The following is an 18,466-nucleotide window of genomic DNA, read 5'->3' as shown; positions in this document are numbered from 1 at the left end:
CTCTTAAATCACAATAAACTGGTAACGTAATTAAGACAAAAATCAAAATTAAAAGAGTACTTATGTGTGTGCACTTGTACTTGTTTGCAAATGTTTAAGCATGACCGTGTCGAAAAAGCAGAAACACACACACACACACACACACACACACACACACGCACACACACACACACAAACTTAAGACCATCTAATGGAGGAACAAGGGCACAGAGGGCATCGGAGCTTAGCTCTTGTTTATTCCAGTGATAATGATGCTTGAGAGGCTAACCCAGCTACCACAGCGGAGCTCTCCCCCAAGACACACACACACACTTACGTAGACAACAAACACTTTTAAAATGTCCTCTATGCAAACATACACACGCACAAGCATATATCCACAAAATCCCTTGGGACAAAGGTTGAAGCTGTATGTCTCCAGCAGTTGACACTCTCTCCGTGACCTTGACTTCACCGTCCAGCTGTGGTGGCAGTACTGCCTCCCGGCCATTTGGAGGCACCGTAACATATATTTTATACAGCTGCTGTGTATCAGGGACAGTAATGTGAAGACTAACCACCGACTTGATGCCACATCTGGTGATACAAATATGGTGGTATAAAATGGTCTGGTAACGCTTTAACTAAAGCAAAAAAGCACTGGCAGAAAATTTTAACACACTGTAATGATTATAAGTTACACTTTCAGTATGGAAAAGTATAGTTTTTTCAATTGTGTAACATATAAAATGTCAGTATCTGCAATTTCAAAGCCTGTGTATGACCTGTACATATGGTATTTGACAATAAAGCTGACTATGACTTTGACATTAGCTCTTGAAGAAAGAAAGAAGGGTGCTAACGGAGAGTGATTCAGCCAGGACGCTGCCATGATCTCAAGTCATAACAGCTTTTAGGTTCCACTGTTAGAAATCATCAGCTGTGAACGAACAAGCTTCAAGGAAGAGACTCGTATAGATGCTCATTAGGGATCAATGTGTGTTTGAGTGTGTGTCTTTTCAGTATCTGCAATACACCAGGGTATGTCTATAAAAGATGAGTTCAATTGCACCAGGATACATAGTGGATTTTGTGTGTTTTGAGTCATTCAAGTGATTAATTTCAGAGATCAGGCATCCGGGCTGCTCAGAACGCCAGGCTTCTGAACAGCCTTCCAATAACTAATAAATGGTGGTGCAGTGGGAGATACATGGAGCAGCCAACTGTTAAAGTGGTTGCATAGACAGTCTCTAACAGCATGTTAGATGGCATCACAACATGTAGAAGTTGTGAATTAGCGTACACCAAAATGTACGTGTTTAATTCGAGTCTCTCCAGCACAACATATTCTTGTCAAAACAAATACTTCTTGTGGGAGGTGAAACAGTTGCCACCAGGAGCGTGCTTGCCATCTTTACTGTCACTTTCCTGCATGATATGTGCTGAAGAGTGCTTAGCGCGCTGCCAGGCAGGATGTCTGAGTGTAACCTTCAGCGACGGGATGTACTGGTTTCTACAGTAACCACATGCAATTTGTTTGAAAAGTTTTTTGTGATTTAACCTTTACTTTCAAGAGGTTTTTTTTTGCATGAATAAATGTGCAAGTGAATGAAAGAGAAGTAAAAGAGAGCAATTCAGGAGTTCAGAAGTGCTTTCAACAAGCTGTTTGCAGGAAAGTTTGGCTACTTGCAACAATAATGCTAAAAGTGAGAGCTAGGCAGTCACACAACAACTGTTCCTCTAAAATAACCACTACTATTTGTGCATGATGTTGCATATTCCTCTTGACTGCTCTGTAGTACACTACAAATGTATATACTGAATTCAATTTAGGCAAAAGTTTTCACAGACAAAGGCTAAAGACAAAAAGAGGCAAAACGAAATGATACTTTCTAAGAGGTGTTGTGTAAAATTAGCTAACCAAAGACATATTTTATTGAATGAAACCTAATGTGAAATCTAAATATTTAAATAAACCTGTCCACAGAGAACAAGAATATCTTTTGAAGTCATTTTGTGATTTTGATCAAGCTGACAAAAAAATCCTGCTTTAAAGCAGCAGCGGGCACTTAAGGTTGTGGAACAGTCGCAGGTAAAAGAAACAACACTGCTGATCAGTTTTACACGGGAACAGAAGAGTAGCATCCCGTGTGACATTTCCATCCATCCCAACCTCCTCCTAATGCGGACTTTGTTGCACTATATACAATACCACTGAACTTCCTCTTTTGCTCCAGTCATAATTACTACGGAAACTCAATAAAACACACATATGGGTTGTAATAATCAACTTGCACAGATGACCTATGGGCTCATTTTTTACAGGAGGACAGATTCAGATAGGCCTGGTGCACTCATTGATGTCTGCTTCTGGCAGATCCATGGAAAACAGTGAAAAATGGCCACCACAGTGGTGACAAGCCTGAATGAAATTGACACAGCTCTGCAGGTTGTTGGCAATTGATTAACCCAAATAACAACTCTCGAACCTGCATTTTTCTTAAACTCATTGTGAAAAGCTAACTACTCCCGGTAACAACAGCTTCTGTCTCGGCAGAAAACTGCCGGGGCAGATATGTTACTCGCTGCTGTTTATTGTTCAATGCAAAACTAAACAACCCTCTTTCTCAAACCAAAAATGGCTAAATTGAACTTAATATCAGGCTCAGCGATTAACGTGAAACAAAACGGTGATTTAGTCTGATTATCATCTAATGAGCCAGATTATTAACATCAGATCAAAGCAAAGTTTCTCCTGTGTTGTGCCTTGAAAGTTGCCTCTTTGCTTTGGAAGCAGCTGCTAACAAATGGAAATAGTACTGCAATAACAAATGGTCGGGTGTGTTGGAAGGCTGTTAATATCTATAACAAAAAATGAAGCAGTATCAAACCTCATTAGCGGCAGCGTCAGTTGGACCTGAAGGATTAAATGAGTTTTAGCCCAAAGTCTGTTAAGGCTTAATCAACTAATCAGGAGGCTCTATTAATGATGTGTGACTCTTTTCATATGTTCCATCAACTAAATTAATACAATTACGTATATGTGTTATGCAGAGATGGAAGGGAGATGAGGTGAATAAATGATGGAATGATGTGTAAGGGAAGGGAGAGACAAAAAATCCAGTCACATCACACTTTGGGTGGAGAAAACTCAGACATTAAGAGAGAAGTAGCTGACAGGTGGTGTTGGCACTCCAAGTTTAACCCCACTGAGGCCTACTGAGAATTCACCCTAAAGCCAGAATCTTCAGGGTGACTTTAGACAGTATTCTCTCTCTCTCTCTCTCTCTCTCTCTCACTGTCTCCCTCTTTTGCTCTGTCCCTTATATAATGAATACAATTAACCTTTGCAGAGCTGCGTGTTGGCAGCAGGTTGGGGGAGTCAGCGGGGGCTCGCGGTGTTGGACAGAGATTGATTGATGTTCCTGTGGTCAGCGCACTCCGTCAGATCCCCTTTAATTAGCCCCACTCAGGAGAAATGATTAGATGGAGGAGTGGCAGGGAGATGGATAGAGGGACGTGAGAAAGAGAGGACTGGGTATGAAGTGGGCTGAGAGGGAGGAAAGCAGAGAGTGTGAGAAAGGATGAAAGAATGAAAAGACGAAAGGATAGACAAAAAGGGAGGGAAGGATGTAGGGGTGGTAGGATATGATTGGCAAAACTATAATCCTTGATTGAAGATGGCTGCAGTGCACTTTATAGTGACTGTTCTTATAATAACATCATACCTGTGCCCAAGGTTAGCTCCAATAACATTTTACTTAAATTGCTAGTTATGCAGTATAAACCCTCATACACACACATCACAAGGACATTGTAATTATACCTGAACTGCATGAAAGTAAATCACGATACATTATAAAGCCTCATAAATCTGAGAGGAGCATGTCATGACATTCACATCTTTTATCCCTAGCATCAGTGCATTTAGTAGCGTTTTAAAGATTTTTCCTGTCACTTGGGCTCATCTAATGTCTCTGCTAAACACAGCAAATTATGTCAAACCTGATCTAAACGTGTGTGTTTGCAGTATACCACGCCATGCAACAATTATTTTTAAAGCCCATTATAGAAGCAGACGGATGCCACAGTGTGTCACGGCTCACTTGTAATGATGCCTTTTTTTATCCTATGTTATTGTTTGCAGTTTACGAAAAGGTCATTACCCTCTTACAACAGTTTGATGTCACTTTACTTTCGTTAATGAGTTCGCTCTCGGCATTGTGGGACACTTTTATGACTTCAACAGCTTGTAATACATTCAGTGCCACATAAACAAAAGAAATAGAGGCGGCAAATTATTACTTTTGACAGCCTAATTACTTATTTATTTGATGCTTCATGATGGATTGATGCGTGTAATTAGCGTGATAGGATGATGATATGCTTGTGCTGTGCATATCATGACTTAAAGTACAGAAAGCAACAAGTGAAGTGACAAATACATTGACACAAAATTGACCACACAGTTCCAGCTCTTCACAGAGCTACAGGTGATATCTCTGAAAGTGGTGCCTCATTTTCCAAAGAAAATCAATAATATACAATATATTTTGAGGAGGTGTCCTCTGAAAGTGTATTGAATCACGTATTGTGATGTCTTCTAAATTCTACAGGATGAGAGTCTTCATTCTGATCTCGTTCTCTCCTGTTAATACCCACCACATACAACACATGACAGGTAATGGGGACTTCTGGCTTAAGCTACTGGAAATCAATATTGGGTAATTCGTCTACAAGCCAAGAGGGACAGCCTCCACATATCTTTCCTGAGGATAAAACAGATGGACAACTATCTGATGGAGACAAACTATTGCACAAACTATTGCCAGCTGTATTTTGTCACTCCTTTCTATATATTGATTTGTCTGTTTTATTATTATGTTCTCACTACAATTCATCAGCCATGATTCTTGTAAAAGCCAACTGCCCATGAGTTGCACAGACTTTGCTATATTGTCTTCAGGGCAACGAGGAATCTCTGATGGCCAACAGTGGTTCAGTGTTGAATGTTGAATGAAATATAGACACAAAAGCCTGTTGTATCACACATATGTGCCAAAAGCCTGTGCATCTGCTCGGATGAAGCCTGAAGTAGTTGGTGCTGCAGTTTGAGCCACTTACTGCAGAGCTGGGTATCAAACTGCAATACTTTAGGATTACTGGGGTTAGCATCCTAAGTCTCGTGTGGTTAGGTCTAGGCAACAAAAGCACATTGGTTAAGGTTAGGGAAAGCTTGTGGTTGCAGTTAAATGTTGAAAAGTCCCACTGAATTTAAATTGCATCATTTTCATCTGCTACAACATACTGGTCTGTAAATCACATGTCTCAGGGAGAAATTTATATATATATATATATATATATTTTTTTTTTTTTTTTTTTTTTGTTTGTTTCATGGTGGCACCCCCTCTTATGCGTTAATTCATTGGAATCTTCATCTGTGTAAATGGCAAATTTGTTTGATGATCACACAAACAACCAGACAGCCTGCTACACAACACTGCAGCCACAACACACACATTACTCTCCTTCTAATCCAACTTACAAACACGAACACATGCCTTTGTCCTGCACCTGTTGAACAAGCCACCAAACAAACATTCGAGGGGGGGGGGGTTGGAGGGGTGCACTCCTAACATCAGTTGGCAGGCTGGATAGCTAATTAGCTAGTTTAGATGCTGGTCTGATCCTAACTCTTCAATACCACTGCTAACAACACAATCTGCTCAGGCCTTCTAAGCTAAAGCACTTCTAGGCTAAAGTTTGTTTGCTTGGTCCTGATTGTTCTCCTGCTGCCGTACAAAAGATCTATACTGGAGCTCAGCCTGCCAGCTGCTGTCAATCACACACACTGACCCGCCCCACCAGCCACCTTAGACAAAAAGGAGCATTTCTAACTTCTCCCTAAAGGCCTTTTTTCTTCCTTTTAATATTATAAAACTATTAACATTACATTTAAAAACATTCTGATGTTATTTGAAAGCATTGTTTGTGAATATTTTACAGATTTATTCAGGATTAACATTTTGTCACTTGGAAAATGTATTACTTAACAATGATTTCTTTCTTCCATAGTATATATATCGTCAGGTGATGATCAGTCAGATTTAGGTTTTCACTGCAGCACTTCTCTATCTGTTCTGTGACACAGGTGGTGTACTGTAATGACTGTATGATACTGTATGATTTTGCTTTTGGAATATCGTGTGGGTCTGTTTAAATCGGACAGGAGCCTGCAGACACCAGCACCGACAGCATCCCTGCCATCAGCCTTAAAATGTAGGTCAGCACTAAATGTTTGGGAACCTCACCAGTACGTTTCTATCATATCGTGTCAAACTATAAACACAACATTATGCAAAAATAATACCACACTGTGTCAACACAGGCATAAGTACGAAGCAAAACTACACATAATATACCCTTTTAAACAGGACATTCTCAAGTATTCATGGTGTTGGTGAAAAATATTTTAATGTGAACAGTTGAATACTAGCCGTTAATGTAATCACAACACCTTGTGCTTATACAGAAATGTTTCATAATGCTGGCTGTGGATGACCCATTAGAGAAGCAGTCGTACCTGCTGACAGCACAGTGACCCTTAAACTCATTCAGACACACGCACTCATACACAAACACAATACATGCGCATAAGAAAACAAATGCTGTCTGTTTTCTCTCTCTCTCTCTTGCTCTCTCAGTTGCACTTTCTGACTCACTCACTCCACTCCACCACAGAAAACAAGGAGTGAGCGATGGCAAGGGAGTAGCGAGAAGGTTAAAAAAAAAAAAAAAAAATCTATTGTATCTGGGGGCTGTGGAGGAGAATGCCAGGGAGATAGAAAATGGACATTTTTAGTTACAGATAGGAATCCATTAAGGTCGTCCTGAGAGAGATGCTGGCTGACTGGCTATGTCCAAGCCCTGCCAGTCTCTCACATGATGTTTTTCAAATACAGACCCGAGTGCAAACAAGTTTTCTGCCTGTAATTGTTGATGTTGCTGCTATTCTTTCTCCATCACAAGAATATCTCTGATATCATAAGAACTGAGATGGTGAAAAAATTAAAAAATCTAATTAAATCAAATAATCCGTTTAGTTAAACATTATCAATTTCTGTTGCTTGAAGAGTGGACATTTTTTGTTAAAATCGACTACCTACTATGGAACATGAATATATATTGCCACGTAGTTTTATCAAGGACACTGTCATTTCATGCAGTGAAGTGGCTCTACGTGTTTTATTATTTATTTCATTTATTTTTCATTTAATACAATTTAAATGCTCTTGGCAGCCGCACGGAAGGACCTTGAAGAGTAGAAATTGCAGATGTGGAGTAAATGCATATAGAGTAATTAGAGAAGGGGTGCCACAAACTGCTTCAAAGGAAATAATATTTTTGAATTTAACTTAACCTGATGAAACGGTGGAAGTGAGCGACAGCAGCAGCAGTAAGAGAAATGCATGGATTTGTGAGGCGAGCTGGAGAAAATATACAGGGAAGATTAAATTTGGAAAATGACATCGAAAGTGAGTAAACGGGCACATTTGCATCTCAATGTCTTATTCGATGCTTTATTTCTCATCCTATTTCTTTTTCCACGCATGCACCTTCCTAACCCTCCTCCTGATCAACACACACACGGGACGTCCAAGTGGCTGCAGCTTGCTAACGAGCAAACTATTTTGGCTGTGTGTTTAACTTATTTCTGGAGAATGCAAAAAGAAAAATATGAAAGGAAGACATTCTAACAGTGTCCAATTTTGTTCTCGTTTTGGGAATTGTTTATGGCAAATTACTCTTTATGGCAGCCAATTTGGCTGAAAATAAAGGTGGTTTTTGCTTTCAACATAATTTGGTTTCTCTTCTTACTGAGATTATATGGCAAGAGTTGGAATGAGTAAACATTAAGAAAAAAAAAACAGAAAACAGAACAATACCCCATCCTGTTTTAAGTTAAGTTTGTTACTACGGGTTTGAAACTCAATCGTGTATTGCATCATCAGAATATCTGTTGGTGAGTGGTGTCCACGGGGAGATATCATTCTGCAAACATGCATACAGAAAACGTGTTGTTGATCTACTGCCACTTTCCCCTGTTTTTCTAGTTAGCAAGCTGAGCTTGTCATCTCTTCCCTCCAGACATGGAATAATATTGTATTGAACTTGTGTTAATTTGTTCAGAGCTACCATGAAATTATATCTGTTTAAAAAAAATATGGATGCTCAGTGGTAGTCCACGTATGAGTGGATTAAACTGAGGGAGAAAGAATGACCGAAGAAGAAGTACGAGAGGGAGCTCAAGAGTGTGAAGATGGAGTGGGAATTTTCAGGAAAGACATGACCGCAACTTGATCTATATTTATCTATAGTACCTATCTAGCACTTGTACATGTTTTTCTACACAATACAAACGTGCTTGCACTGGCTTATTTCTGAACACAACATTACATTTTGCAGAGACCAGTCATTACTGAAGAGACCATTGTGACACTCTATTATGCTAACTGTCAAAATGTTAATCTCATTTTTTAGGCTTTTTTTTTCTGCCTTGATTGTGAAAAGCAGAGTTGACCAAGAAAGCATTTCTTTTATTATGATCGCATTGTAAGAAAAACTCATTTTCACTCCTCAAAAACTGACAACAACAAGGGACAGTAAGTACACAGAGATGAAAAGTCAATCAGAATGAACTCCTGATGCTGGGGCTGTCATGTCTTCTTCATAATACTATTTCATTATCTTCTGTGACTGACTGCTGATTAGATTACATCTACTTCTTTTTTCTGCCTTTGTTAAATCCTTTTTTTTTTTTTAAATAATTTCTGTCTGTCCAACTCATTACAATATGAAAATTGGAGAAAAGTTTACTGTTCCCTACAGGAAACAGCGGCCACACTCCACCAACCCAGCCAAGAACCAGTTGACAAACAAAAATGACTCTTGAGGTTTGATTAATAATTAAGTCTCTTTATTAAGTTTCTAGGTTAATTGGCAGCATGAAGACTGGTGGCGTGCCAGGTAATCGCCCCTGAGGTTTTGGCCATGTGATAGAAAGCTGTAGTGCTACGCTGTGTATTTATAGACCAACTGATCTACTAAAGCATTGTGTGCAGGATAATTCTATGGCTGATGGGTTGGAAAATCCTTAATTGTATTGGATATAATCTTCAATCTTAATTAAGTTGAATTTTAATTTGGAGATAAATCTTTTAAATGATGATTTGGGAACAAAGAAAGGAGGATGCTGGCCAAATGGTGTGAATACATGTGCGAATACATGTGTGTGAGGCTGGCTGGCACTCGGATGGTATGGAGGTGATGTTGCCGTTATCTGACAGCAGTCAATGCTGAGCCTGTTCTCTCCCAAGAGTGGCACCCCCCCCACAGCAGATCACTAATAAAACTGTGCCACTCTCTCCTCTTCCAGCACACTCTCTCACACACACACAGAGCTACACGTTGAATAGTAATGCCAGCAAACGCACATACCTTGCAGTATTGATCGGTTGCCAGAGGACACAAGGTCAAGTCGCATGGTGTCAATATTTAAAACAGCACTCAGCACTGGGGACCTCTACCATAACCTCATTAATATGGGGGTCTGCTCTGCTCAAATTCTCTACTGGCACAGAGAAAGGCTGACTCGAGAATTGAGGAAGACTGCATACCCACACCAACTATTTGATTTGATGCTATCGCCTTGTTTGTTAGTGTTTTGGCTTTGCGCAGGACAGGCTTCACTACTAATGGTTCTCTGACTTCACTTTATTGAAGAAGCTATATCCCAAAATTCAGATGGGTAGGAGTCAGTCCTCAATATTAAAAAGAGGGTATGTTGCACTGCGTAGCAGTTGAGCCGATCCAGCCTGCCGGCAAAAGTTGGTGCTGACACAGTAACCAAAACAAAGCAAAAGAATTGCACTCATATAAGGTAAAACAGAAGAACCTAAAAGGTGCCCCAGAGACAACCCACGGAGCCCAGGATCTTCGAATACTGAGCTTCTTGGCTCCCAGAAATGTGGTTCAACAGCGTTGGATCAAGGGATCACCAGAAACCTGCACAGAGAGTGGCGCCAGTTTGACAAAGGTACGGCCACCAGAGACCACCAGAGTCAACTACACCATGAACCGAAGGACAGGCAAGATCGACCATGGCTAGAGCTTGGGACTCTGGCAAGACAGTAGCAAAGTAGCACATGAGGAGGAGAAACCACCACTGGATGAGCTCGGTAACAGCATAAAGAAAAAGCTCATGACTCTGCACAGAGCAGAGCTGCACAGGAACCAGAGGAGAGAGAGAGAGCCAGGAGGTGAACTGGGTTTTTGACTGATAACACTGGTAACACTGCCTTTTTCAAAGCTGACCAGCTGCTGGTCTGCTCACCTCTGCATTGGACTAGGAGCTGCAAGTTGACTTGGGGAGGCAGCTCAAGTTCCTGGACCATGTTACGACAATTTTGTTGAGGTCAGATGTGGTGCTATTATCAGCCTCTTCAAAGAAAGTGCTTGTAATGGAGCTGACAGCTCCCTTGGAGGACCGTATGGGAGAGGCAAATGAATGGTCCAAGTACCAAAAGCTGGTGGAGTGGTGCCGGAGAAGAGGCTGGAGGACATGCTGTGAGCCTACTGAAGTGGGGTGTAGAGACTTTGCTGGAGCTCACTGTGCAAGGTCTACACTCTACTTGGGATCTCTGAGGCTGCAAAAAGGAAAGCCATCAAGAAATCACCATGGAGGCTGCAGATAGGGCCTCCAGATGGTTCTGGATCAGGAGGAGTGATCCGTGGGCCAATGCTGCTGGGACACCACAGTAGACAAATCTGGCCTACCAGGTTATTTCAAGGCATGGATTCATCACTCTACTTGGGATTGCTAGGGCTGCAAAAAGGAAAGCCATCTGGTCATACATGGAGGCTGAGGAGGCGGCCTCCAGATGGCTCTGGATCAGGAAGAGTGATCCGTGGGCCAATGCTGCTGGGACACAAGCCAGGGTTGATCAGACCCACGGGTTGCCTGAGCGAGGGTGCATGATGTCGAAAGACCCGAAACATCCGATGACTTCAGGACATCACTGATGACATGTCCTAGGTTGAATTTTGAATCATGTAATTTTTAAAAATCAATTTATTTTTTCACTTACATCACATATGGCTGCACAATTAAACACTGTTGCTGAATACTCAATACTGGCTGTATAAATATGTTGATTTAGGAAAACGACAAAGTTTTCTGCACGTCTTCAGACATGCTTTTAAACCGTATACACAAACTCACTCACACACACAGGCACAGCTTTGTGCCTGGCCACTTGTTTAATCACCCATTCTATCACTCAATCACTCACCCAATAACACAGTCTAAGGGGCCCTGAGGCTCCAACAGACAGTGTTATTCTCAAGTACAGTCCATTCTGATCAATTGTTCTAGCATTCGTGTGTCACTTCTGCCCTTCTTACCCCCCTGTTCCCACTCTGGTCTTATCTGTCTCCAGAGACTGTCAGGAGAAAAGCCCAGCTCCATCAACAAGGCTGATATTGCTTGTACGTTCACCCTCTGTTGTCTTCACATGCACTCTCTTTCTCACGTATGAACACAACAGTTCAGCTAAGATCAGCAAAGTGTGTGTGAACGAACTTTCTTTCAATCCTCTGGAGCTTCATTTACACCGCTGTCTGCGTACACACACAGACACACAGAAACACTCAGTGCAGACACACTGCTCTCTGAGATAAGAGCAATGTTTGCCACATGATTAGGATCTTCCAGTTACCATTAAAGACGGTTTATCTCCTGCCCTAACCCTCATTCACGCCTTTCGCTTTTTCGCTGCCTCTCCAGAGAGAGTGATGGAGGTCACAGAACCACGAGGGGAAAGGAGAGAGGCAGAAGTGAAAAAGAGGGACAAAGCAAAACAGCGGAAGCTATTTCTTTATTTAGTGGGTTACTCCGATACTGAAACTATAATTGGCTGTGTTGAATAAACGCACAGACAGAATTTCTATACTGCCCTGCAGAGACAGAGAGCAATAACAAGAAATAGAAATAGTAAATGTGAAAAAAGGGATTTTAAGTTCTGAGCTTTGATTTTACATGTCTGTCTTTTTAGTCAGAATATTTTATCTTAAAATATCATTATCACACAAGATCTAAAAAAATGTTTTTAGCTAGTTTTGTAGTTAAAGCAAAGTAGACACTGTTTTCTCTGAAATTACATATTTAGCTAAATAATTTTTATGCAATATAGCACATGTCAAAAAGTGATACACCAACTCAAAGTATGTATACTGTGTATTGGCTTTGTATGACAGTACAGGCTGCTGGGGCAAATATGGCTGCTTTAAACCCTCTGTCCCATTTATTGTAATAAGTTACTCACTGAATCAATCATTCACTCAGTAATACATCTCTCTCACGCCCTCTCTCTTATTCACTTATTCAGTTTGCACTCACCTGTACTCCAGGGAGAAGCGAGTTAACTCTGTGCTGTTGTGGATCCATTTAAACTCCAGTGGCCAGCTCCCTTCAGCCATGCAGGTTAGCACCAGCCTGTTGCGTTCCAGATGGAGCTGACTACGCACCGGCTCTGTCTTGAAATAGGGAGGCACGTCATCTGTGAAGAATAAACAACAAAGTTTTTAATTTAAGTTTTTTATTTTATTGTATTTTCCAATGAAACTTTTTGCTGTTGAACCGAACGAATGCAAAATACCTCAAAAGCATTCGAATGTAAAAACGCCCACTCCTAAATCCCACACACATGCATGAACCCAGAGGCACAAATGTGCACATGAAAACACAGACAAAAGAATGACAGGAAAAAAAGTGTGAGCTTTAGGGATAAAGGAGAAACAAGCAAATTTACTTCACTTGAAATTAACTTTCACTGTGATATTTAGGCAGAGACGAGTTAACATAGAGTTGCCAAACTACTGGAAACCATTCAAACGGGAAGACTTGCACAGGGAGGCAACTGACTGTAGCAGATTGCAGACGGTCAGATGCTAGGATCTTATCTAAGACAAAGCAAACTTGGCTGTATCTGATTAACACTGGCATGTAAACACCAAGCTGCCTCACTCCAGATGGAAAACCCTATTTGAACGTGTCCCATTCGGAGCTACCTAATCTCATGCGAGGCACTGCTGCCTGCGTGAGGTGATCTTGACTTGCTCTGGTAGTGTCAGAGATGTCTGGCTAACAGGGAAGAGGAAGCAGAGGCATCAAGTCATGAAGGATTGGTCCTGCATCTCCTACTCTGTGTATTTGTGTGTCAGTAACTCATTGGCACAGCACACCACTTTCCTCCCAGCTAGACAGAGCAGACAGGAGAGCAGTAAAGGCGAGGAGGAGGCATGAAATCCTTTCATCATTCGTTCGCCTCCACTCTGTTTCGCTCTGTCTTTCGCTCTTTCTGTGTTCTTGAATACGCTCCGTTGACTGTGAAGGAATGGATTGAGGAAGGCCAGCGACAACTTCTCCACAGGGTAATGCACATATTGAACGTGGCAAAAGACACACATTGATTTTTATATCTCAATCCAGAAGCCTCACACAAAAACTGTCAAGGTCCCGTGTGGTTCTAATATTTCACCCTTGATAAATGATGCAAAAATGGAGAGCTTACTTGATGATCATTGTAAATATAGAACACATTAATTGGATGGTTGGACAATATAATTATCAAATTGACTGATAATCAGGCATTGAAATTAAACTGTCAAAATGATCTATAGTGCTGATATTTAGTTCTTCTATTTCGGCTCAACAAATCCACTGGAGGTAGACAGATAAGAGTGAAGGAATGGTTAGGAAAATAAGGATGAAACAGAGTGGGATGATTTACAAGCTTTTCACTTTCACTCTCATTCAAGAGCAGTATTAATACTACTAGTGTAGCGTGAGTTATGGCAATTCTTGCTTATAATTTTGTAATATTTAGGCTACCCTCACTGATCAGTACTGTGGAAAACAATATTAGACACAGTTTTTTTTCTATAGTACAAACAGCTCTGCAAACTACAGCCTCCAAAATGACCATAAACCTGAGTCAACACCTATTTAAAGCACACATTCATGAAGGCAGCACTTATAGTAGGACTGTTGTGCGAGACTATTATTTTAGCTACAGCAGATGAACTTCCAACCATGCATATTTTTCAGAGATGTTATGAAAGAGGCTGATGGCTAATCATGTTACTCCAGAAAACCACATAGCAAATTCAAATACTACTCTATTAAGTTATGTTGAGGAACTCTGAAATTATTTGTTGAATGTATAAGTAGAAATATTTTCACCTTAACAAAAAACAAATCCAAGGTGATAAATCATCACACAGAGAAAGGCTACAATATGAAGAAAATCAAGAGAAATTACGAACATATGAACAGCAGTTGTTTGCAGTTCAAAAGCGAATGTCATATCTCAATAAGTCAAGAATGAATATTCATAAGTTCCAGCACCTCCCTGATGCATATTTATTAACTTGACTGACTTCCGACTTTTGTTAACCTGAGCACAGCACCAGCCCGTAGGCCGGGCGCCATGAATAAACATTTATAACAAATATGAGAAGAGAGAGGAGACTCAGAAAAGCTCCACGCCGTATTGATCTGTCAGATTCAACTCATATTACCACCTAGCATTTTCAAGTTCCAAATTATGCCTCTTGCCATCCTGGCTGCACCGTGTTCTGTTAGAATCTGATTCTTTAAGCTAGTGAAACATGAGGAAAGCCTCCACACAGCAGATACATAAACAGCAGAAAGCTGATGACGGCTAAAGTGGAGTGAAGCCTGTCTGAGTGCTGAGAGCGAATACACAACAAACCAGAAGAAAAAGGAAAAGTTTTTGTTTATGTGAAATAAGAGAAAAACAAGTGAAAATGATATGAGAGAGCAGCATGGCAGGCAGAGGGCTTAACAGATGCAAAATAGAGATAACATGTAAAATAGACTGTGAGGTGCCTTTAGAGTTGGATTGCCTGGACATCTCCCAAAGCAGTGTGGGTTAACGCTATGCCTGGCACAGAGGAAGATAGGCTGCAAAAATGAGGGAGATTGAGATGTGCAATAGTGATTTGAGATGGCCGAGACTAATTGTTCCCTGGCGATGTGCGCTTCGCTTTTATCTACGATGGGGAGATAAAAGAGAATGAGGGGGGGGGAGGAGGGGAAAGAGGAGGGAGGCAGGAGAAGAGTGGAAAGAGACAGGCAGCAATGCAGGGAGAGAGGGGATATGCAAACAAAACGCCAGCTTGCTTATAGTATCACCCACACACAGATACTCATTCACCCACAGGAAGGTGCGAGGCCAAAGAAAACATTGATCACTGATGAGTATCTCTAGTAGTTGCTCTCATTAGGAAGTCCATGAGAGCTCATCAGTGATATCTAACGGAGGAATCAGCACACGCAGCAGGAGAAAAACACTCTGGGGACATATGCGGACATAATGGCTTATGGAACTGCAACTACTGATTATTTTCATTATTTTTTTATTAACTTTTTCACCGTATTTCATATCTCACACATTATTTAAGCTGATCTACGAGCAGACCTCTCACAGTGATAAAAGCTAAAAATATGAGTGCAGCAGGAACTAATGCAGCTTAAATACCAAACAAAACAAGAGGAAACAAAAAAAAAAAAAAAGAAAAACATCAATTACAATTCTGCAATTGATTGATGATTGATTCTGATTTTAATGGCACCCGACCGGAGAATGAGTGCCACCAGCTGTTTATCATGATGAACCAGCTCCTAATATTCAGGTAACAGCACTGGATGGAAACGTGCATTCATTTTCCTTTGTCTTCTCAAAGTTCAGGTTAATTTACCTTCCGGCTATATATTCTTTACATTCATCAACAGCACTTAAGCGATGTAACAGCACGACATGAGGATGATAAGAAACTAATTATCTTTTCTGAAAATTAGGTGATTTTATCTCAGAGGGAGTTTTAGCTGTCACAGTATAAATGTTTAACGTGCAGTTGGCACTTTTCTGAGGCAAAAATACTTCAGGGTGTCAGAAGGTGATGACGGCTGTTTACTGTTAAGTGAATTAAGAATTTAATCACCTACAGGAGACATTACCAGCCACTGGAGACCAGACCACATAAGTGAAGTGTATACTGTATACTACTACAACCACAAACAGACAAACCTCAGCCAACCTGAGCTTCGACTATGCGGCTGTCTGTTTCCTGTGCAATACAATGCAATCATTGTGTGATAGAGGCTCCTCATTTGCATACAGCACAGCTCATGCCAGAGGACGCTCCCTGGAGACACAGCCCAGGTTGACTCAAAGCTGGGGCATGTGTGTGTGTTCATGTATACGTGCAGGTTAGTGTGTCAGACGGACGCTCACAGCCTAGTCTGCAGCACACAGTCAATTAAATCAGCTTTCTCATTAATGAGAACAGTGCCAGGTACAAATGCCTGCCCTGAGGTGAGAATTCATAATTGAGAAGAACTTGAAGAGTTCATTTCTAAAATAACAAGTGCTGTAGTATGGGGCATTTCTCCTATTTCTATCCAAATACTGAACGTAAAAAGGTCAAAACAAACCTTTAAATTCTCTTTACCAGCTTCAATTTTTCAGCTCTAATGTCACAGAGTATTGATGGAAAATATAATGGAAATCTTTCGGAAAAAATAGGAGCACATGCAACAAGACGAGCACATTTTAAAGAAAAAAAAAACTAAACTAAAACTTATGGTTAAACTAAAGGAAATATTCATACATTCTATGATGTTTTAATCGCATCTGAACCATGAAATCTTGCACTTCATTAGTGTTTGTGCACTTTGCTTTCTGACTTCAGGTGGACCATTTCACAATTCAAATGACTGATTTTATAACGCTTTTGCATGACAACGTATCCATGACCTCAGACAAAGGTTGAAGGTTGTTTGATGCTGTACTCTGGATCGTCCCTGGATTTTTTTTTTTCATGCTGATTAAAAACACGCTGAACTGAAGGAGATGGTGGCTAGATGTGCTGAATTACTTTTACCTGTTCAATAACTTGTGTACCTTGTCCATTGTCAGGGAAAAATTCTCTTATAATTTTCATGCACCTTTTCATTAAAAACACCTGTGTATTTCTCAATGTCTCTGAGAGCTCGCCCTCTGTAGCGATGACACCTTTTCCAGGCCTTAGTGAGCCTAGTGAAGGACACACCACTGAGTTCTCACAGATAAGTCAGGCAGCTGACACACACACAGGGCTACTTTCCAGCTGTGGTGCTGCAGTAGCAGCCATGAGTAGCAACCTCCCTCCTAACTCAATCCTCAGGGGCCCAGCACTCCCGGACACAGCATACATATTTCAGCTGCAGCCTGGGGGCCCTACATATTCACACACACAAGCTCCGGCACAAGGATACCTGTATGAGTGTGCAGTTGATTTGTTTATTTCTACATAATATGTGTGTGTGCATGTGTCATGTTTTTGATGGCGGGTGTCTGGATGTGTGTGTTTGTGATGCTGATGAGGATGGAAGTTTGCTGGTGGTCTAACTGAGCTGCTAATGGCCCCGCTGGGTGTGAAAATCTGTTCTACTGTCTGTCTTTATTTAGCACACTGGTCTGGCTCTCTTGCTGAGTCTGTGTGTGTTTGAGTGTGTGTGTGTGCAGGATGGAAAATGGAGGAGCTCCAAAATGTGCCAGTGTATGTATGTCAGCACAGAACTGTACATTTTGTGTGTGGATCTGTTGTTTGTGTGAGAGTGGTTTGGCAGTCGTGTGTGTGTGTGTGCGTGCTGACTGATATTTTACTCATCCCTAAGAGACACTCAAACCAAGGCCAGCTGCTGATTTCCACTAGCCTCTGTCCACACACACACACACGCACACACACACACACACACACACACACACACACACACACACACACACACACACACACACACACACACACACACACACACACACAGTGTATCACAGACGGATTATACAGAACAAATCAGTTGTTCACTGCTCTGTTCACAAACATGCACATTTCATGTGCATTTCACTAAAAAACGTTCCATACATGCACGTATTTATGTGCACATATATGTGCATGTATGGAACGTTTTGCTGTAGCACACAGCTTTTGGCATGTCTCCAGCGTATTACTGTTGGCCCTTTTTGTTCCATTCATGGCTCAGTGACGCCTCCTCCTCCTCGCCTGTAGCACTGCATTTCCCATGAGACCATGCTGCTGGCCACTAATCTCCACGCTTGCTGGCCTGCTCTCCTCTCATGACTTCAGCAGGCAGGAGGGAGGAGAGTAAGGGTGATTCTAAGGGTCTGTGACTGACAGGGGCCTTACTTTTTTAGTACATTGGATGTTTTTTCAATAATAAATTATTAACCATCATTATTTGTAGAATATTTTGCTTACAATGTACTAATGAAACAGCTTTTTCTTTTCTTGTTTCTAGCAAAAAGTTAACAACTAGATACTCTCTGTATTGTAAATTATATTT

At 41.1% G+C, this 18,466-nt stretch overlaps 1 protein-coding gene across 1 annotated transcript in view; it reads right to left on the bottom strand.

Moving 5' to 3' along the window:
• sdk2b (sidekick cell adhesion molecule 2b) overlaps positions 1-12,531 on the bottom strand; it is a 71,024-nt gene extending 58,493 nt beyond the window's left edge. The window contains exon 1 of the mRNA XM_041029515.1: positions 12,437-12,531. Within this exon, the coding sequence (XP_040885449.1) occupies positions 12,437-12,516 (80 nt within the window). The 5' untranslated portion in view covers positions 12,517-12,531. The remainder of the gene's footprint in view (positions 1-12,436) is intronic.
• Positions 12,532-18,466: the final 5,935 nt, after the last annotated feature.

The sequence above is a fragment of the Toxotes jaculatrix genome, chromosome 21 (assembly GCF_017976425.1).
Source record: "Toxotes jaculatrix isolate fToxJac2 chromosome 21, fToxJac2.pri, whole genome shotgun sequence".
In the NCBI taxonomy this organism is placed as follows: Eukaryota; Metazoa; Chordata; class Actinopteri; family Toxotidae; genus Toxotes; species Toxotes jaculatrix.
Note: the sequence above shows the minus strand (reverse complement) of the source record. Positions and strands in the feature narration are given on the sequence as shown.